This window comes from Hippoglossus hippoglossus, chromosome 22 (genome assembly GCF_009819705.1).
Source record: "Hippoglossus hippoglossus isolate fHipHip1 chromosome 22, fHipHip1.pri, whole genome shotgun sequence".
NCBI classification, from domain to species: Eukaryota; Metazoa; Chordata; class Actinopteri; order Pleuronectiformes; family Pleuronectidae; genus Hippoglossus; species Hippoglossus hippoglossus.
This window is the reverse complement of record NC_047172.1, coordinates 20,753,108-20,776,183: the sequence shown is the minus strand read 5'-3', so window position 1 is coordinate 20,776,183 and position 23,076 is coordinate 20,753,108. Positions and strand designations below refer to the sequence as shown.

At 40.3% G+C, this 23,076-nt stretch overlaps 1 protein-coding gene across 2 annotated transcripts; it reads right to left on the bottom strand.

Moving 5' to 3' along the window:
* Window positions 1–1,576: 1,576 nt before the first annotated feature.
* Window positions 1,577–22,809, bottom strand: ttc7b (tetratricopeptide repeat domain 7B). 2 transcript variants are annotated; one of them, XM_034576106.1, is made up of 21 exons: window positions 22,527–22,809; window positions 20,587–20,741; window positions 19,569–19,644; window positions 18,745–18,837; window positions 17,944–18,107; window positions 16,526–16,647; window positions 15,560–15,638; window positions 15,194–15,369; window positions 14,377–14,440; window positions 14,107–14,244; window positions 13,211–13,399; window positions 12,873–12,990; window positions 12,640–12,697; window positions 12,065–12,137; window positions 11,725–11,885; window positions 11,490–11,606; window positions 10,761–10,858; window positions 5,183–5,323; window positions 3,632–3,834; window positions 2,300–2,373; window positions 1,577–2,039 (listed from the first exon to the last, which is right to left on the bottom strand). In XM_034576106.1, the coding sequence occupies exons 1-21, from the start codon at window positions 22,645–22,647 to the stop codon at window positions 1,892–1,894; spliced, it is 2,568 nt and encodes an 855-aa protein (XP_034431997.1). In that variant the 5' UTR covers window positions 22,648–22,809; the 3' UTR covers window positions 1,577–1,891. The 2 variants fall into 2 exon arrangements, with proteins under 2 accessions (XP_034431997.1, XP_034431998.1); XM_034576107.1 differs by lacking the exons at window positions 1,577–2,039; window positions 2,300–2,373; window positions 3,632–3,834; window positions 5,183–5,323 and adding exons at window positions 6,200–7,828; window positions 9,945–10,235.
* Window positions 22,810–23,076: the final 267 nt, after the last annotated feature.

Below are 23,076 nucleotides of genomic sequence, written 5' to 3'. Positions count from 1 at the left end.
ACACATATATAGATATAGATACAACAAATAATTTTAAGCCTGACAGTAAATATTTTTTTAACCAGTTTAAATTGAGTTGATGAAAGGGAGAGAGCACAGAGGTCGTCAATATTCACTATATCGAATAACAGAAAAAAGACAAATAATCCACGGTTGTTTTTAACCAATTTTATTCTCTGATTCATTGATATCATTCTTATATCAGTCATTCATTTACAGCACTAAGGACTCACTGACAGGGCTCATATGAACAAACTGAATCAGCTCATCCTTCCTCTCCTCCCACAGCACCTCAGTAACATCGCTCTCCAGAAAATAGAATTATAATTTACTCTCTGAAATAATAACAGTAATATTACACTTGGAACAATCAAATGTACAATGATAACTCTGTGTATTTATCATCAAACAATTAAAAATTAAAAAAGCTATATTCCTCTGGTTGTATTTAGCGTGATTGTGCGACAGGGCAAAGACACAACACAGTCACTGGGGCTGCGTTTACGCACAACACAAAATCAGACTCATGATTTTGTGCTGTGAGTGGAGTAGATTTCCTCGAGTAAAAATAGAAATGTTTGACAGGAGCTGCAGTTTATATGAAACTGACTGGTGTCTGCTCTTATGTGTGTGACACTCAGCTTTTCCAAACAATCATTAAAAATCCTTATTAATGTGGAAATGGAATCACTCTACAGCAATAGATGATTTTAAAACAATAGACATTTTTGAGAAATCGATCTCGTTGCTCTTGATGAGACGAACACTCGCATGTCTGTTGACTAAATATAACGCTAGGAGCTTATTGGTTTAGCTTTGATTACCCTAGATGAGCAACATCCACCTACCATCATCTTTACAGTTCATTAATGAGCATGTTTTCCACTGTTACTCAGTGAAGAGGCAGACAGAGAAAATGCAGCGAAAGACAAAAGGTAGGAGAGGTCGCACAATCTGTATGTTGTTGTTTAAACATGATTCTGTTCAGATTACACAACACAGAACATGTTAATTAGTGAGCTGTAGAGATACTGGTGAGTGCATTTTATTACAGAAAGTGGAGAAAGCCTTTATGCTAACATAGGCTAATGGCAGCTGGCTTTCTATTTACTGCAGTCACATATTTTTGTGTTATCATCTTACACTCAGTCAGAAAGTGAAAACTTTACGTGCACGTCTCCTCCTTCAATGTCAGTGATTCCCCACAGTAACAATTCTCTGCAGCAAGAGGTGAATGTGTGTGTGTGTGTGTGTGTGTGTGTGTGTGTGTGTGTGTGTGTGTGTGTGTGTGTGTGTGTTTTCAGAGTCAACGAGATTACCAGTTGCATTTGGCCTATAAAGGAAACATTAATAGAACTATTTAACTGCCCATAAGCAATTTTTGTAAAATTTTCTAGATCGTCCCTCAGTGTGTGAAAGGACCATGAAATTGTGTGTGTGTGTTTGTTTTGGTACTTAATAACATGTAAACAAAATGTAAACTTTAAGGTTTGCGAATGCTAACAATGTCACAGTAATGAATTGAATTGAAACATATTTACATCTGTGAACAGGACAAAAAACAAACACACACACAGAATATGCACAGACGTCATGTTGCCGCACATACACAAACATGGGTGGACGTGCACGGACACAAACAGGCACACCAAAAGTGCAGACTGACATAAACGAGCAATGTATCGGCACAGACTTACTCCCACACACAAGAGTCACAGCCACAGCAAGGCATTATGGGAAGGGTGGGTAGGGAGAAGCGTGTATGAATGTTCATATGTATTATTTGCATTTCTATGGTGTGTGTCAGTGTGTGTATCTCTGAGGGTATGGCAGTAACACCTTATGCAAGTGTGTGTAAGTTGCATCCAGGCATGCTGTGTGTGTGTGTGTCTCATAGAGCTCTGGGTATGATGGTGAAGGGCAGAATGGGGCTGCTGGCCTCCAGCTCCAAGGCGGTGAGGAAACACTCAGTGGCAGCAGCAGCGTTTCCCTGAGCCTGCAACACCTCACCCAGACTGTTCCACACATCATGAGCCGTACTGAGGAGGGGAGGGGAGAGGAGAGGAGAGGAGAGGAGAGGAGAGGAGAGGAGAGGAGAGGAGAGGAGAGGAGAGATGGATCAAGGAGAGAGGGGAAATGAGAAAGTGGAAGTAGGAAGAAGGGATGAAAGTAGAGGAAAGGCGAAGAGAAGAAAAGAGCAAATGAAATAATGTTATTGCCACCAAATATTACAATGAAGTACAGTACATTATACTGGCGTGCACACACACACGCATGCACACACAACAAACACACATACCTGTTGACCTGCACAGCGTCCCTCAGGACTTTCTCAGACAGACTGTAGCGCTGCAGCTGTTGGAGAATCAGACCCTGTGGAGAGGTAGAGACACAAAGACAGTGAATAACAAAAGAGAGGGAGAGGAAAATAAAGAGAGGGAGAGAGAATATTTAAAGGAAAATAGGCTGTTGCGGTTCATTCTAAATGCTACGTGGTGGCTGTTTGCACCATGAAGACTGGACATTAGTTGTGCGCACGAAAATATTATTATTCAATCACTTCATTTAGGGTCAGTGGAGCTCAGTACTGATGCAGACTGGCTTTCTTATAACCTACTGGACGGCCTATGATGTGGTGCATCCTCTAAGTGAATGTGTTAAAGGGATAGTTCACAGAAAAATGAAAATTCCCTCTAACTACTCACCACTATGCCGATGGAGGGGTGGGTGAAGTGTTTGAGTCTCAGGGGTAAACAGTGTTGCAGCCAAATCCAATACAATTCTCCTCCTCTGGAGCCGCGTTCACGTTCGCACTCACACACTGCACACAAGCTCTCGCCCAAGGGCACACGCATGGCTACATCCGGTTGCTGACTTTTAGGCTTAAAACACAGTGTAAATGAATGTCGGGGCTTCCAGACACTTGGATGACACCACAGGAGCAGTAGAACAACTACACTTTGTGGGGTTTTTCTGTTGTTTTCTTACGCCTGAAGAAGAGGTCACCTTGGCTGAAACACTGTTTACCTCTGAGACTCCAGAAGTGTTTTGTAGACTCAAACACTTCACCCACCCCTCCATCGGCATAGGGGTGGGTGGATAATGAGTGAATTTTCATTTTGAACTATCCCTTTAAGTTCTGCATTTGACATTGATACAACTGCTTACAAAAAACAAGTTTACTTGGTAAAGCCAAGCTATTATTCGAGCATTCTGCGGCATTCAGCAACTAACGCCCCAAATGCTTCCTGTTTACATCGGCACGCACATTCCCAGCGGTCACGTGATAAGCATTTTCAGCGTTAGTATGGACAGGGATTAAAACTGATAAAGGGCCAAAACCCTTGTATGGACATTTTAGACGCGGTTTTCCAAATAAAACCTGGTGGTATGGATGTGGCCAGAGAGAGGTCAAAAGAAGGAGGCAGTGTTTTCTCTCTTCACAGAAGGTCGGCAGGACTCTCCCACGAGACTGTGGCTAATTACATAAAACACACAAACCCTTGGGCTGCCCGACACAGCAGACAGACACGACAGAATTTGTTATGTTCCCAAGAGACCAAACACAGGACAGAGCCGAAGGGAGAACATCAGAGTCTGAGTGTGTGCGTGTGTGCGTGTTGTGTATTACCAGTCTCTGCATGGTCTTGACATGTGTCGGGTTGATGGACAGGGCCTCCTCATACCAGCGTTTTGCCTCGTCTATGTTGCCCCTCAGCTCGGCTATCTGCCCCCTCGTGTACAGCACATTATGGGATGTGGGGAAGAGGTTGGAGGCTTCCTGGGTGCACGCTGATGCCTCGGCAGGCTTCGACATGCTGATGTACACCTCGGCTATCAGATAGAAACAAAGACAGTGAGGGAGACATTCGAGTGTTTAACTCTTTAGATAAACAAACTAAAGCAATGCAGCAAGTCTCATTTAGTGTTTTTAAATGTGTTTCAAATGTTTCTGTTTAGCTAAAAGTTTGATATAACTGTCATTAAGAATATAAAACAAAAATTTGAAATATAACTGGAGGTGTCCATTTTATAAAATTTAGACTGCAATTCCTTTATACTGATGTGACACAGTACAAAGAGGACGCTGCCACAAAACAAGTAACATTTCTAAACCTGTCAAACTGAGCTGCAGGAAACTGATTAACATTTTCAGTATCAAGGTAATTCAATGCATGAGCCTTGTATTGCTGTGGCGAACACACAACGACACGAGCAGTGAGTGAGAGAGACAGAGGAAATGAGTTTGATCTGTGCCTGTTCCGTGCTGCGATTGGAAGATTACATTAGCTGTGTCGCCAGGCTGGAAATGACCACCTCTGCCAGGAAGCAGCTAGAGAGATAACCAGGAGCAACAACACAACCTCTGTCTACATGTGTGTGCACGTTTCCTGCATCTGTTTACGTGCACTCTGTGTGTCTGTAAGCATCTGCTGCTGCTGCTGAAAACATTATTTGTTGTGATTGCAGATAGTCCATCGAAATACTGTTAGATACAATCCTTCAGGCTGATGCCAGAATACTCACTACAACTTCAAGTTTACCGGTTTACAGCAAGCCCAGCTAAATGCTCTTTGTCAATGTGTAATGAAAAGATATTTATATACTTTCTTCTGCTTAAATGGAGGGAAATATTTTAATAAACTTTGTCTGTTGACTGACTTGTCCACACAGAGACGGCAGAGACAAATGCTACATGAGCCTTCCCAGGTGAGTTTCTATGGGTTTGACTTTGTAACCTAACATACCTAGGTATAGGTCAACGGATTAGAGACAGTGGATCGTTAAAACTCACAGAAACTATTAGGGCGCATTAACCAAGTCACCTACTGAATATTAAGGTAACACATATTTTTAGGTTATGTTTTAACCCCCGTCCGTGGGAGCGATGGGAAATGGGAAAATACATTTTCACAGATTTCCCAGAGAAGGATTAAATGATCTCGATGAAAAAGGGACATTTAGACGACTAATATTTTTGAGTGCGTGTAATTTGATGCAGAGACAAATAAAGTTCAGGGCCTAATGAATACAAATGCACTCTTTGGGTGCCATTCTAGTTCTCTTACATTAACTTTTCACAATAGCTACTTTAAATGTTTAAATGTGGTTTCATGAGGGGACTGTAAATCCTGTTTAAATAAGTGCTAATATAATTTTTTTTAAATGTTTATGTGCATACCTGCATGCAGCCAGATCTGAGCCAGGGTCATCCAGGGGTGGAGCGGCCCATGTTTGGGGGCGCTGCTCTGCAGGGAGGAGGCCACCTCAGACAGAGCCTGCTCTACACGACTGGCTGCTATGGAAGTAGCGTGCACCGAACCTGGAGGGAAAGAATCCATTACCAACCAACATACACGCCATCTCCTGCAAGTACAGACTCACTGCTATGGCAGTGTTAGGATAGCCATGTGCCACTATGCAGGGTTTAAAATCAACTAATCCAAACAGCAGATTTCAATGATTTCCACAATTTCGGGAAAAAAATGGTTTTATAGGTGAAATCTGGAGGGTTTGTTTGCAGCCAAAAGCTCAAGACTCCACACTGGCACACAGTTTCCTGTGCCTGCACTACAGTCTTCTTCAGTCACTTCAGTCCACACCATTCCACACGTTACAACACACAGTGTTATGGCCCTGGATCAACCAGGTTAGAGTGAATTAATATCCGCACCACCATGCATAAACACTGCATCACTCTGCTGATTAGTAGTCGAAGGAAGAGACTGTGATATTTTTGCTTCTACGTTCAAGTTGCATCAGATTGTTACAGGGATGCAAAATGGCCTCCGCATTGGACTGCAGATGTACACTGCAGATCTGTGAAAGCAAAACAGGATTTATGGGTTGTAAACTCCTATAATGTGTCCCACATATTCATATATTGTCAAAAGTTACATATTGCATATACCTGAATATCATTGTATTCATAGGAACCATCCCTGCAGCACAGTTCACTTTGGTGCATCAACAGCACAGATCATTATTTCACCTAAACAATGTATAGCTACATATGGTGCTTCCATGAGACTTTAGTGTCAGTGTAGTTATTGTCAGTGTTTTGAACATCCATCCCGAGTGATCTGATCACAAATGGTCAGCGCTAACTTCAGGTCTGAACGCACACAAATGCGTCCTAAATATGTCCAGAGTTTCACTCACTCAGATCAGAGTCAAAGGTGGCTACATTGTTTTCGTCCTCTGACCTGCTAGTTTCATTATGAATAAAATGTATTTTTAATATTCTCAGTGCCCACGATATAAACACTGATCCCCACATAATGATTGCATTCATTCGAGCCAACACACGGACGCACACACACAAACACTGACATCGGACACATCTGTAAAGTCAGACTGGCTAAAAACAACATCATTTGGTCGTCTCGGACACAAATGACGTACGTGATTATTTGCAGAGCGGGAAAGTGAGATCTGATCCCAAGTGGTCACAGGAGACACATTCAGGGTGCATTTTGAAACCAGATGTGAGACCACTTGAAATTGCTGAACACTTAAAAGATAGATTTGCAGTGGATTATCTCTTTAAAGTCGTTAGTTAGCTTTCCATGTTTTCATGGAACTAAAACACTGATTTATGAGCTCGATGTTTTTTTTACTTTAGTTTGCAGATTTCAGATATCAAGACCGAATTCTGAATTGAACTGTTTTGTCATTTCCAGCCTAGAGGGAATAGATAATATAAAGATATGCCTTTCTAGCCTGAAACATGGACTAAATGAAAGGTGACTGGTGGTCACAGAGGGCTGGAATAAAAGCTTTAAATCTGATTAAGGAAAGATTTCCTGTCCCCTTCTCTTATTCTGGTTTCACATTGTCTGTCCTGTTTCTCCATTCACTGCATCAATATGGACGGAGCGTCCGTGTGTTCAGGGAGACAAACTACCAACGTGTAAAAGATGAAGGAGATTTGAACATTTAAGCTCTGTGCGTGTGAGTGTGGGTGTGTCTCAAAAGAGGACAAGTGTTTTGCTGATAAGAGGATTTAGGAAAACGACAATACAATCTCTCTCTCTCACACACAACACAAACACATTTGCAGCTGAGTATCCTGAGTTTGAAGGATAGACTACAAGAAACAACGTATAAGATGGCAGCAGCCAACTTAATACATCCCATTTAAAGACTTGCAGACAAACATTGACATAAGACATTAATTGTTCCCTAAATCATATTGATAGATATCAAAATATTTTTTGCAAAGGGAAATTTTCAGCCAGTTTACCCAAAGGCTAATAAAAACTCTAATCTAATAATACGAGGGTTTTCAATGGATACACTGTTCTTGTCGTGCTTAGTGATACCTGTATCTCATACAGACAGTAAGATGCAAACCTGACAGTGAAAGCATGAAGCGTTGTTCAGTCAGTGATTAGTCTCCTGAACAGCTGGAGAAAGTGGTAGATGTGGTACAATAGGAATTGTTATGGATTGCTTTCACTGATGCCATTTCTGTGACCCTAACGTTTAGGTTTATTCATCAGCTGCATATTCAAACCAAAAAAAAAAAAAGGTGAAAATAACAAAATACAGCTGACATACTGTACCATCAACATGACTAAAAGCTCATCACATCCCCTGTAATGTGCTCGCAGACATCAAGTTAAAGCAGAGGATATATGTACACATTGTCTTTGAACACATATCGTACATACATCTGAACCCCATCGGGAAAATGGAAAGTCAACAGGGCGGATGGACAGATGGGAAACGGATGGGAAAGGGAAGGCCGGATGGACGTTTGATGGCTACTTACAAACAGAAAACATGGAGGAAAAACCAAGAATGTTAGCGTCGTGAAGGCCGTCTTGAAAAGAAGGAGGGATTGGGGGAAAAAACAGAAAGATGACTGTTAATGATTGAATGAGAGGAAGAGTCAGAGATGAAATATCATTATGAGAGGAAAGAAGATGCTCAGTCCACAGAGGATGATTGTGCAGAAGAGAGAGGAGATTGTTGTTCTTCAGAGTCGCCTTTGAAACCACATCAGAAGACACAGGCTGTTTCTACTTCTTTTTTTTGTTTCTTTTAAATAAATGTGTTAAAGCACATGCTCTCCAGAGGGACACTGACATTTAACAAGTTACTGTTTTACAGAACACTGTGTGGATTTCAGTCATGTAATCTATTAATTAATAGATTTATATTGATCATTTTAAATAATGCACCTTTTTCCTTATTTTGCAATGGGATCAATAAATGATCTATTTATCCAGCTTCCTGTGCATCCATTTAGTTATTTATCGACCTACCTAACTAACAACCTATCCAGCTATATGTCCATCCATTTAGCCATCTACCTATCAATCAATCAATCAATCAATCAGTCAATCAATCAATCAATCAATCCATCCATCCAGCTTTTTCTCAGGCTCAGTGATGAAAATCTGTTCTGGAGGAAGATCTTGATTTGATTTTATAGATTTATCTATATATAACCATTATTGTTTTCCGGTATAAACATCACTAGAAGAGATGGTATCAAGGAGAGACAACATAAAACAGGAATGAAACAAAGTGGAAAATGAAGTGGGAAACGAGACAAATGAATGTTAACTGAAAAATCCTCACAGAAGAAAAAAGAAAGATAAGGAGGATGAACAATTTTAACAAAAAGACAAACAGCTGGGAAGAGCAGATAGATGTGAAGAGTTCGTAAGGGTGTGATCTGTGAACAAATATTTTCCGTACTGTCAAAAAACAACATAACTGATGTATAAATCCTGTATGAATCAACCATGGCCGTGTTATGTTTGAAGCTGTGTGTGTCAAGTGACAGAGTTCACCTGAGTTAAGTCACAAAAACATCAAGCAACTGCGGCAGCTCCATCAACCTTCAGCTGCACTCAGATCCACACCCAAAGCAACATGCACAGGTTCACAGCAGGTGAGACAACTACAGTATGTGCGACTATAAAGCACATCCAGTACTTTGGGTTAGGCTGTTTCATTCTTGTGAGGTTTACAAGACCACAACTTCAAGATTCACCTTGTCTAAGATCTCAGAGAGCTCTACAGTGATCCTTTTAAGAATGTGTTGAGCTTTTGGGTCATCAGCTTGTTGGTCATCTCTAGAGTTTAGTGATGAGTGATCTCAAAATGTTCAACATATCCCAGCAGATTGGTCATGTTAGAGCTCTATGATAATACTGTGGCAACACCACGAATGTTGTCTTTGAGTTAGAAAATAAGAAATGGAAATTGTGACTCAAGTTTCTTTTTACAACAACAGGTTTGATGCTCTATACTTCTATATTTGTCTTGATGTCAACCAAGGTGAATAAAAGACCACAAACAAGTTTTCACTTCCACTTACCCACACTGTCAGGTCTCTCTATGACAATTCCGACATCACATCACCATATCTGACCAAAACTCTTTCTGCCCACGTTCCTCGAGCCAATCAATCATCTGTCACACCACAACCTCAAGGATGTCTGGGGCCACACGTCCATCATCCACTAGTTTATTTAAATATTGTTGTATTGTTTTAAATCGTATTATTATTGCTTTGCTACACACGACATCTATTGCACTTTTAAAGTCTCCAATAGTAGAAAAGGAGCCAGAGCCTTGAGCTATTAAGCTCCTCTCCTGTGAAATCATCTCTCTATGTTTAAGAGGTGACTTAAGACCTCCTTTTTCGATAAAGCTACTGTTAGAGCTGGATCAGGTCTGTCTTGTACCAGCTCTTAGTTATGCTATCTATAGGTCTAGATTGTCCGGGGACACATGACACAAGGAACCTCTCGTTCCTCCTCTCCCTCTTCATCACATTAATGTATCATCAATACATATTACTGGGAATGCACTCATTACTAAATGTGAAAATTGACCAACGAGCCAATTTCCCAAAAGCTGCATATTTTTTAGGTCACTCTCCACACCATGCTACAGGGCAAGTGGACACAAGGGCAGATTACAGTTGGAGGAAAGATGGCGAAGTGTCGCGTGGTTGCAAAACGAGTGAGTCCTGGTCTTGGTGGATGTGGGAAGAGGTGGAGGAGGGGGGGGATGAGGTGGAAGAGGCGGGAGGAAGCGTGGGTTTTTGGGTGGTGGAGGAGGCTGGAGGATGAACACAGGGGAGGAAGGGGAGGAAGGGGAGGAAGGGGAGGAAGGAAAGAAAGGGGAGGGTAGCGGAGATGAGAAGGTGGAAATGGTGGATGGGGAAGTGGGGGATACTGCTTCAGAACCAGAGTGAGAAGAGGAAGAAGCTGAGAGTAAAACAAAGGAAATAAAACCGCAATGATTGAAATCAAACAAGGGACAGAGAAAAAACAACAACATACAAACAGATTGTATTCTAAAATTATCTAAAACTTTTTTGACAAATAGTATAATTAAGTTAAATAATAAGAATGATGAGGAATAAAAAGAAATAGGAAGAAAACAAAAAGGCACGGTAAAGAAGAGTGGACACAGACATAGTATGCCATGTGTAGCTATGCATTGGAATTTATTAAATTAAAAAAGAAAGAAGAGGCCATGTCTCAATCTTGATTTCCTTTGCACAATTACATTGAAATTAGCTGATATTCCAAATACAAAAATAAGTCAGGGTCACAATTATAGATACAAAGTTATGTCTGTGTTTGAATCTTTGTTTACTGAGAAAAGTTGCACAACTGGATGTATTTCACTGGGGAGATGTTGAGGTGTGTGTGTGTGTGTGTGTGTGTGTGTGTGTGTGTGTGTGTGTGTGTGTGTGTGTGTGTGTGTGTGTGTGTGTGTGTGCCTACCAGTCTCAGGGTCACTGAAGTCAGGAAGAGTCATGGCGTTGAGCTGTCGTCTGTCTGCCATGGCTCTATCCAGCAAACTGCTGCCGCGCCCTGAATCACTGCCATAAAACATGCATTTATGTCAACAGGGGCACAAATACACACAGAGACAGACAAATGTGACAAATGAGCCTTTGCTCATTTTTAATTTAGCTAATTAGAGTTGCTAAGCAAACATGGTCTCCAGTACCAATAAATCCTTTGCTTTATTAGCCTCCTCTTGTCCTCTTACTTATACTTATAAAGTTTATAATTTATCATTTGACTCTAGCAAACTATTATGTAGGAGCAAGTGTTGATGACCTTTCTAATGCACTACAGACGCAAAAATTAAAAAACTAAACAAAAATGATCAAAAATATCTCAAGATGGAAAGGCTGTGTAGAACACATAGAAGACGCTGATGTCAAGAGAGCTTTGGTTCTAAGGTCGGATGCAGTAAACAAAAACACCTGCCTCTTCTTTCTGCACCACCCCTCACCTAAATGCTCGGGAGATGTCGGTGTTGTTGTGAATGCGTCTGACCGGAGGATTTCCTGCTACGTTGTTCATGTGTGAAAATGGCTTAGTATGAAACTAGGATCTAAGAACAACTACCTAAGAACTTAAAAAAAATAAAAAACACTAAAAAAATGAGGAATGAGGAATGACATCAAAACACATTTCTGCATTTTGAGAGTGTGTGTGTACCTGGGGTTGGTAAGGTTGTAAAAGCTCTTCCAGATTTGCAGCATGTGTTTACAGGTGAGCAGAGCTTCCTCTGGTCCTCTGCACATTGACTCAAGTTTCACCTTGGTATACAGTAGACTGAAGGATAAAGCACACACTTAAATACACAGTAATCTGAAGCTAGGTCTAATGAAACGGAAGTAAATACACGTGTGTGTGCTGTCAATGAAGCGCAGCACTTGTGTGTGGATCTTACTTGAAGTTCTCCGGATACTCGGACAGGGCCATCTCTATAATATTGAGACCGTCGTGGTAGTGTTTCTGAGCAGAGAGCAGCAGGGCCAGCAGATGAAGGGAGTGGACATCATCCCCTTGAAGCTGCAACGCCTGGCGAACATACCCCAGTGCCTCAGGGATCTACACACACACACACACACATACAGACCACAGGTTTTTACTACAGTTGAGATAAAAAGCATCATGTAAAGTGACCGACCTTAAATTCCCTGATGCTCCCAACCTTTTGCTTATTCACCTCTAAAATGTCCACATTCATAACAAATTTATCCAGTTTTTACCACGACACAGTGTCTTACCTGTCTGGACACAGCAAGCTGCAGTGCCAAGTAGAAGGCTGCGAGGTGGTCAGTTGGAGACAGACTCTGAGCTCTACACAGAGAGAGAGAGAGTTTGTGTTCAGACATGCTGAATAAGAAATTAAATAAGATTATATGAAACTTTAAAGATCCCTGGGGGAAATTGGGTCGTTGCAGCAGCAAAATGGTAAAAGGCTAGCAAAGACTGCAAAGTAATATAATATGGAAGAAATCAAACCAGAGCACATTGAAATATTTAGACACAGTTAACAACTACAACACTGACATTTAAACATTTAGACACAATTAACAACACTATCAGAACATTTTTATGGAAGGATGTAGTCTAAGGACAGAAGTGAGTGCCAAGCAACGTTCTTAATGCGCAGATTGCACGGATACAAGCATATTTAGTGTCAAAAGATACAGGGCAGTTCTGATAGGGTCGTGTCTTTATACCAGTCCTAATTTTGTTCCATTGGAAAAAAGCAAAAGCTCCAGTCAAAAATAATTGTGTGGAAAATGTGGGAGTAAAACAGAAAACAGAAAGGAGAGCAACATGGCTCAGTCCCAACCTCTGGAAGGCACCCAAAGCTTTCCTCTGGTAGTCCTCCTGCATGCTTCGTAAGGAGGCTAAAGAGACGCAGACACAGAGACAGACAAGCAATCAAAACATCCACAATCCACAAAACAGGAAACACATTTCTGTCGTAACTCTTTTGAAAAAATAAACAACAAGTTGCTTAATTTAAGTAAGATTGTAATCAATGTACAATAACACGTAAACCCAAATAAAATTCAGACTTACCATCAGTGGCTTTAAGGCTGTAAACCAGCCCAATGGCCAAGAAGCCTTTGGCTCTGAACTCAGCCGCTTTCTCCCCCATGTCAATCACCATCTTAGCAAAGCACTCACCGTCATCCAGCTGAATTGTTTGAGTAGAAATATAATAAAGAGAGAAAAAAGGAAGGGGGGTTGGCGATAAAAATTAAATGATTTTAGAACAACAACATAGAGGGTTGAACAAAGAAAAGTGACATACACAGAAATATAGCATAAGAAAACTTTACCACAAGTCTCTAAAATAACTGAGATGCTTTATAAATGAGCCCTGTTTGAGTTCATGTCTTTAGAATGGCCATTACCCAGTGCAGGGCTCCGATACACAGTTTGACAGCCAGCAGAGGGATGGTGGGGTCGTCAGGCTTTAGACGAATACACTCCTTAAGGACCTTAACAGCACGAGCAGATTTGCCAGCTGCCATTAGTGACAAGGCGAGCTGGTACCACAAATGGAACTCTTCAAAGGCAAACTTCATGGCCCTCTCCAAACACTGGACAGATTGGACAGAGGACACATTTCATTAGAATCATTAGGGTACATCAATTTTAGTTACCTACTAATTCTACAATCTTCTTCTGAGTTTTTTTATTTTAATTTTAACATATTGGACACTTCATAGGATCACTTCCGGTTTGGCAATTTGTCTTCAAAGTAAAACCACAACGTTTTGTTGCTGCAAAGCATTATGTTGAGCTGAGTTACAGAGCTTTTATTTTGAAAAGTTGTGAACTCGGGTCTGAAGATTATGTTGATTGCTTTACAGACATCTGAAATAGCTAACATGCAATGTAAAAAAAAACAACATTGTTGATAAAATCTTCACTGCATATAAACTGGGTAGGATGAACAAAAAAAAAATCCAACTTCACTCTACACCACAGACTGTTAATAAAAAGCTCTGCACACAACGTCCAGCACACAAACAATAAAAAGTGACAGTATATTGTAAAACTGTTTGAGGAGGACTCACTAATGACAAGGAATCATTCTGAAGCAGCTCTGGAACATTAACACAAGCCAAGAGAACAGACAGGTTTAGAACGGCACTGACCTAGTCATGCTAAATTCAACCATCACCAGCACTTTAAAGCCTATTAGATTTTAGTAAGACATTGATGTGAAAATCAATATAGGTGTATAATGGGTGTTTGGGCCTTCAACACTTTTAATTATCACTGTGATGGTAATATTACTCACCTCTGACAGCATCTCGTACTGCCCCCTCCTCCCCAGAGCTATAGTCAGCAGGTCGTACACCACAGACGCAGACTGTAGGCTGATGATACGATCATTGTTGTGTTCAGGAATTCTGCTCAAGACGGCATCACGGTTAGCCTGAAACACAAACACACACAAGGATAGATATTAGTTTATAGTTGTTAAAACAGCACTGTGTGAATGTTCCCTAACCCAGTAGAGGATTGTTTTAAGACTAGTGTGATTTTCCACTGGGTATTTGTGTCTCACCATGGACTCACTGATGAGCAGCAGCAGCAATGCTTCTTCTGTATTCTCCTGAGGGCAAAACAAACTGAGAGAGAGAAAGATGGAGTTATACATGGTAAGAGCCACTAAGCAACCTGCATTTTTATTTTCCTAAATATTAGTTGGTTTGAAAAGGTTCTAAAGTTATTCAAGTTTATACAACAGTTAAAGTATATTTTGTAGTGTATTTGCTAATATTTAGTTATATTCTGCTTTAGGTGCTAATTTACAGCTTATTGTTTACGAAAGATGCCGTAGTGTTAGTGCACATGCGTAGCTAGATATTTTTTGTGTGAAGTCTGTGGAGCAGAGTCTTTGACCGTGACACGCATGAAACGTGCGACCTGCAACTGGCAGTGTGAATCGAACAATAGACATGTAACAGATATTCGGGCTATATGTATCAACAAGCCGGTGATGGACCGAGCTAAGGTGTGTGGATAACCATTTTGCTGGAACCGTTCAAATAAACCCTCTCAGGTTTTTCCCTGCTTCTGGTTGAAGTGTGTTTACATTAGGTTTTCACAACAAGGCCAGAAGTATTTCAGTTGGACACGAGTCTTAGTAACTAGTAATCACTCTGCAGGCTAACATTAAGTGGCCTATTGGAACGTGGAACAAGGTAAAACGGCCACTACAGACATTAAGAGAAAGTGGGAGAATGAAGTGAAAAGTGATGGAGAAGATGCAGAGAGTTACCGGGGAAAAATTACACTGGCAACAGATTTAATTTTAGAACCATGTTGGCGATTCTTCTCCATTCTCCAAGTTTAGCATCAAGAAAAACATTATCACTTACTTCTCTCCTGAGTACACTCGTGGGCGTCGGCTTAGGTTGTAGTTCTTGCTGTGAGTGTGTCCTTGCCGCGTTGGATCGTCCAATGGTGACACCGTGGGCGGGTCTTCCAGAGGGGACCAGTAACTCTGTTCACACATTCCTCTGAGCAAGATCTCTGCAAGCTGTCTGGCTATGGTCTGCATGCACACATATTCATACACATTAGTAAAAAGATACTTTGGCACCTACACAGCAGCAATCTGTTAACTTGGCGCTAACTTTACTTCGTTTTACCACTGTGATCTGCAGTCTTCTGTTATCATGTGATACAAAAATCAAATAGATTCTAAGTGAAATAAATAGATAACCTCCCCACACATCACTCACCATGCGCAGGTTCTGTGTGGTTCTGGTCTCAACAGCCCGAAGAATCTCTCGAAACCGGCCAACACCTTTTGTGAGGTTACTATGGCAATATAGACAGGAAACAGGGAAAAAAACACTTATTTCAAGATATTTCAAGTTGTACAACACACTATGTCCAAAACATTTTCAAGTTTTTGTGTGAGTCACTGACTGGGAATATTTAGTAGCATCAATAGCAGACGTTTCTAGTTACTAGTTTTCACTATGATGTCTAAAGTTGATGTTGTAAAGCTAAACAAAGTACATCCTGAATATTGCCTTCCACGTCTCAGGACTTGGATTCTTGAAGTTTGTTCATATATTGTAAAAATGTCATGCTGGTGGCTTCAAACAAGAACACATTTTATAGATAAAACTCAGAAATGGAGTAAGACGATGTCAGTAAAGAAAATCATCTACTTTTTCTAAATTTGAAGCCATAACTTGAGGCTTCAATAAGGAAGATTCTATATCTTATCCCAGAATTTAATTTGGATGATCAGTGTCTTTCTTTTTGGTTCCTTCTTTTTTCCTCGGAGATGGGAGTGAATCCATTGCAAAAAATATACAAGACATATGCAGATTTCCCCCAGCCCAATCTTTTTTCTAGTAAAGACATTAGCAGTTGCAACAGTCATGCTGTACTTAAAACAACAAAAGCGTGGGAACTACTTTCAGCTGCACTGAGAATGTTATTTAACTGTCTTCACGCTTTTATGCTTTTAACCACCTGCCAGCAGCTTTGTAACACCCATCTTTGCAAAGTGGGTGGAAAGTGCCCACAAGGGTTTTTCTTAGTGTCTGTTTGGGCAACTGACGTCCTTTCTAAATAAGAAAACAGGTCAACATTTAAGAGCAGAGTAAATAAAGGTAAAAAATCTTTGTTATGCTTTCTCTCATTTATCTGCCTCTTATATTTATCTACCACCATCTGTTTCCCTTGCTCACCCATTCTTGAAGTGGATGACGTGGGCCCTCTGCAGGCCCGTCTCCAGGAAGTAGCCCAGCTCCTGGTCCTGGGCCGTCGGCCCGGGTTTTGGGCTGCGATTCTGAATCCCTGCTGACAAGGCCTGCAGAAAAACACACACAGGGGTAAGGACAGAAATTAGAAAAAGTTAAAACAAAATATAGAGAAAGTTCTGCCTGAAACCCACTAATCTATGTCTAAGTTTTTAGATTATTTTTAGATTTTAATATTGTGTAGAGGAGTCAAACATCTATGTCAATGTGGAAGCAGCGCTAAAGGTGGTTATCTAATATTTGATTCACAGCTGCCAGTGACAGGATGAAAAAAAGGGTTAAGTTAAAATAATGAGCTGTGCTGAATTTCACAACTTGACACAGCTGCATTACAAACTGTCAGCGTTTGGATAAACCTCTGTCTAGTTAGCAATCCTCTCTCAGGGGAAACACTGGTTTTGATGTTCTTTACCGATAGATGTTTAAATTTTCAAATTACTCACTTCTATGATTTCATTTACACATTTCATTTATTCATTCACAAATTTAATTCAAACGATCACATTTCTATCGTTTTATAATAATGACCTCATAATACGAACATAGTAATTAGGCTGTAGTTGATGAATAAAATGGCTAGTTTTGTTTCAGTATAGGGGCAATTATACAGGAGGCTGAGCTTAAAGTATCAACTCAAAAATTTGTGAATCGATAGAAACTTATTTGGCAATTATTTGACATTAGATTCATCATTGAAGTAATTTTTTGGGCAAAAATGCCCAAAATTATCTGGTCACAGCCTCTGAAATGTTACCATTTGTTTGTTTTCTATGAAAGTTAACTGTGCGTCATTGGCTTGGAAAGGTTGCCAGACAAAACAGAATAATTTAATTAATAATTTGTCATATTTCATTTCATTTCATTGACTAATTATACAACTTTAAAAACCCTGGTTTTACCATATTTAAGATTCTTTTAACTATCCCTTTACTGACATTATTTATAATTTTAGTTTATGTTTAAATATTCCTCCAGTTCACAATGTTTCTCTGTAGTTTTTGAATTTGACCAGATATGCATTGCATTTTTCTAATTATACCTTATATCACATCCCTACTATTACACCTTCTGCTAGATGAGTTTATGGGATATATCTCACATGACTTTTAGTATAATGTTGATGTTGGGAGTCTTTGATTTGTATCCTCCCATCTTTTATTATATTGTACTCTTGCTTGCCAGCTTAGTCTGTGTCCCAAGAGACGGTCTCCAAATAAAGACAAAGAGATTTGTTTGCCAGTTGGTTGTCATGGGTGGTAATGCATTAGTCAAACTTGCACGCTGTTGGTGGTGCAGTATTCATCACACACCCACAGGGAAACACAGACACAGACACACACACACACCTTTTCAGCCTCCTGCAGGTACAGAAGAGCGATGTCTCCAGACTTTTCATAGCATGTGATGATTTCTTGGTCTCTGTCTGTTGTGCTCCTGTTAGAAGATGGAGAGCCAGTGTTCCTGTTGGACAGAGATGGAGAAGCAGCTGGGACCTTCTCTAGACACAGTCCTAAGGGGAGAAGATGAGTGAGTGATCAAGGTGACAGGGAAAGACACAAACTGTGACAAAGGCTATGAGTCAATTATCAGTGTGTGGTATAAATCTTTAGCCTGTCAAAGTGATTTTTAATGGACTGGTTTGGTGTAGTTTTTGACACTGGGACGATCATCTTGCCTTACTGATGTTTTCAAAACAGTCTGCCTTAAACCTCAAAACATTATATACATTTATAGTCAGAACATTGATATACCAATCATGAATGTAAATATATATTGTGTTCTGTTTCACAGGCAAATTAAAGAATGACAATAAAACAGGTAAATACAGGTATATTAACAGAATAAATATTATTAAGGGATGCTGGTTGCGTGTTTGTGCGCATTTACTTATATAATTACTCCTTATGTTAAACTCCAGCTGTTGATCAGCAGTGAGACTATGACATCATGTGGACAGAAGTGGTACTGCAGAGATTAAGGCAGATTAGACTGGGGTGACGTTAAGGACATGAGAAACAGATAACTGGCTGTAGCTGTGTGTGTGTGTGTGTGTGTGTGTGTGTGTGTGTGTGTGTGTGTGTGTGTGTGTGTGTGTGTGTGTGTGTGTGTGTGTGTGTGTGTGCGCGCGCGCGCGCGCACGTACAGACCTTTAGTAGCATAAGCCTCTGCTATCATGGAAAGTCTATACACAGGAGCTCCCGGCAGCTGCATGTCGTCCATATATACTCTGCTGTAGTGACCTGTCAAAACAAATGTATTGTATTACAAAATTAATTTATTGATTCGATATGGCGATATTTCATATATACAATTAATTAGTTTTTCAATGAATAAAATAAAAGGAATCAAAACATAAAGAAATAGTGTGTAATAGTCTTTTGCACATTTGTGTTATCTGCACATCACAATATGTCCTTATACTAATGTACAAACGTTTTTTCTACTTGCTTGTGCAATCCTCCTGTGCGATTGCACTTCACTTTATAACATTTCTATTCAAACCACTTCTACAGTGAAAGGTGTATGTTATGTACATGTCTGCATTTTGTTATGTACATGTCTGCATGTCTTAATTTGTTTATCTTTATTCTATTGCCTTATATATATTTGGATTCTCTTGTCTACCTCATTCTGACTTGCCTGCTGCTGTAACTACTGAATTTCCCCCGGTGTGTGGATCAATAAAGTTTTATCTTATCTTATCTTATATATATATATATATGTTTTAATGGTTAGTGGTCATTTTTGTATGTATGAATATTACACATTGATACATGTGGCTCTCGCTGAGGCTTCTGTGTTTCTTCCCCCATGTTAATAGGTTTTTTTGGTAGTTTTTCCTCACTCTTGCTGAGAGTTAAGGGCAGAGGCTGTCACACCTTGTTAAGCTCTATGAGACAAACTGTGATTTGTGAATATGGGTTATACAAATAAAATAGATCGATTGATTGATTGTAATAGTGTGTATTACCTAAAGCGTCTCTGTATTCTCCCTCAACATAGCAGAGTTTAGCCATCAGCAGGCTAGCCTCCTGGAGGTAGTCGGCCTGTAGAACAAAGAAAGTGTTTTTAATCAAATTAGAGGAAAGCCCATACAGTCACTCAAGAGCATGCTCCATACATCCATGTGGAAACCCCTCCACCCACCACACATCAAAGGAAGTTAACAGTTCTAAGTTATTCTGTGCACACCTGGTATTAAAATATGTCCTAAATGTGTCTCCTGTGATTATTTTTGATTGAATCTCACTTCTCCCTTTTATATGCCATAGACCAAACTATGTATGGGTATGTAACAGATGTGACCGATGCGTCAATGTGTGAGTGCGTGTCAGGACGGGCTGAGAGAATCAATGCAGCTTTCTCATGGAATTACATTTTACCCATTTGAAAAGAAAATTATTATGTGGTGGTCAGTGTTGATATTGTGGCAGTAACCTCAAACAAATCAATGTATGGACACTGAGAAGAGTAAAAATAAGTTTTGTTCATCTTCTGAGCAGACAGTCCTTAATATGAGGCCCAGGACACATTTGTGATCACACAGCGAAAAGAATTTGGCCACATGCATCCCAGAACACTTTTGAATGTGCTCTGAGTGACCAGATCTAAGGACACATTTGGGTGCGTTCACACATGCACTTGCGCTGACCACTTGTGATTGGATCACTCAGGATGGATGTGAATACCAGGTCTGAACTAGGTTAATGTTCCACTCAATGCTAAGGATTTTCCAGAGAAAACATAATGAACTGGGTTTCCATCTTTAACTTAGAGACAGGAATATATAATGTCATCTTTGCATGAATCCCACCAAAAACATTCGATTTAACTGCACAATATTTCAAACATAGAATTGGAGATACCATACAAAATCAGAAAATAAATAAATGAGCAACAAGAACTAAGAAAACTAATTTGCTATGTGACTACACAAACCAAACTTATTCATTCAGCTGTCAGCCATCAATCGGTCGATCATTGGTTACCTTGAGGTTCCCTCTGTCCAGAGCAGCAGTGAGGTGTTTCCTGACCTCCACCAGTTTTGGTCGTGGGCCCCGGGGACTGGATCCCTGTTTGATGGGATTCTCCTTCAAGTACGTCTGAAGCTTGCATTCTCCCAGCAGCAGCTCCCCAAGGTCATCTACGAATAAACATCAAGAAATACCCCACAAGTGTAAAGACCATTAATGCTCCACCATTGTTACAGACTTGACATAAATAAAGTAGGGTTTAGTCTGGAGAAAATATACAGTCAGTCATCTAAGGACAATATATGGCTAAACAAGGATTACTGTATAAGGTTTTAAGGTCAGTCTACTGCCAAACTAGGATCAATCTAAAATTAATTGATATGCTTGATTGAGACTGTAGGAAACACATCAACAAACACTGCTTTACTGGCACACACACAGGCCAGAATTATGAATAGTCACAAGCTCCAAAATCGTGTGTGTTTAGCAGATCAAATGGTGAACTGACCACTAATCGTCTTATTCAACACTTAAAACTGATCCCAGTCAGTGAGCAGAGCTAATAGCTCTCATATGCCAAAGTACAGTCATGCTGACATTCCACAATGGCCGCATTTTCCACAACAGTCAGGAATCTACTGTGATTTTCACATCTACTAAAATAGAAAAGTAGCAGGTGGTTGTGTTTGCTATTACAAAACATTAAATTAATCAGTTTTAGTGTATGTTATAATCACATTTATTCAGCGCAACAATCTTGTTTCTTAAATCAGGAGACTTGCAACTTTCACATACAAAAGCTTTTGGAATATTTTTCAGTTTAAAACTACATTAATCTCACCATTTATATTGACTATAATGTCTTCTTATAAAGTTTTATAAGAATAAAGTTTTCTTCATCCTCTAAACAGGGGCCTGGCCTTGGGCCAGATACTGTGGAGCCCAATGTGCCTCTGACGGCTGTGTATGAGTGATTGCACTGTGTGTGTGTGTGTGTGTGTGTGTGTGTGTGTGTGTGTGTGTGTGTGTGTGTGTGTGTGTGTGCGTGTGTGTGTGTGAATGGGTGGATGGCAAAACTCTACAGTAAAGAGCTTTGAGGTGTCAATATTAGACTTTTACAGCAATTGGCGTTTCGCTCTTGATGCTGATTAGTAATAACTATATTACACTGATATACATGGATCTTGCCAGGAACCTAATAGGAAATATGAATCACACTTAAAGTGATTATGTTAGTGAAATTCATTAACTACCAAGAGCAGGCTGTATATAAGACAGTTTACAGTATATAAGAGGAGTAAAGTATCTCCTGTGTGGCAGGTTCGTGATATTTGAAAGTCTATTGATCAAGAAGTATATTTAAATATAAAAGTGATGAGAATATATTAGAAGTACAAACGCCAGATCAGTCCAAGTAGGATGTTATATGGAAAATATAAATGTGAACAAAGCACAGTGTGGCGTATTAATAATAGTTTACTGTACTGTCAGTGGTACAGTTTAGCATCATTAGCCTGCAGTTTGACAGCTAGCATGTAGCCATCACGAAGCTTAGCCACATAGCAAGGCTAGCTGTGATCCATTACATTACATCACATGTCATTTAGCTGACGCTTTTATTCCAAAGCGACTACCAATGTGTGCATTCAACATCTATTAGCTTGTACACTCAGCTAGTGCCAGTGGACCTCCTCCTGGTGGGAGAGCTGGACCACTGACCTGAGCTGTCTGTCAGACCACTGGAGCTCAGACAGCTGAATCCAGTCCTTTTTAAAAATCAAACTAGCATTATGTCAGTGTGTACAGAGCTAAAACCTCCAGTGTAAATAAACCAATAGTGACCTTTGCTAGCTAACTGGCTGTGAGCAGTGCTGGAGAAACTCCCATCACCTGTCCGGAAGTAGAGGACATGAGCGCAGGGACAAGGCCCAGTCCACGAACCAGCAGTAACTCACCGTTTGATATGAGCTTGGCCGAGAGCTGCCGCACTAGCTCCGGTATCTTGTCCCATTGTCCCTCTGAGCGGCACCGCTCGATCTCCGTCTCCAGGCGGGAGCCGGACTTCCTCGCTGTCATTGTCGTGAGCTCGGTGGACTGGACCAAAACACCGGAGAGGATCCTGCCCCACTGCTGTAAAGCTAACCTTTATCTTCCGGTTAGTACTTTCGAAATAAAGCCGAGGTTACCAGTGGCTAAAAACACAATGACAGAAGCAGCTGTGGTCATACAATGGCTGATTTAACTGTTTTATCCCAGTGAGACAGAGAGAGAGACAGAAAACAAGCAAAAACATTCTGGACAATGATTCTAAAGCAAAGCAGTGACATCTAGTGGTTAAACAGATAATCCACGTAGAGTCCAGACTATTTGGACAGTTGCACGTTTTCGTCCATCAGACTCTGAGCTTCATTACTTACAATTTGATTTAAAATAATGGACACCACATTATCCATTTTGGTTTGAGCATCTTTGCACTCTGCACCAGTGCATTATTGTCCTCTGGTT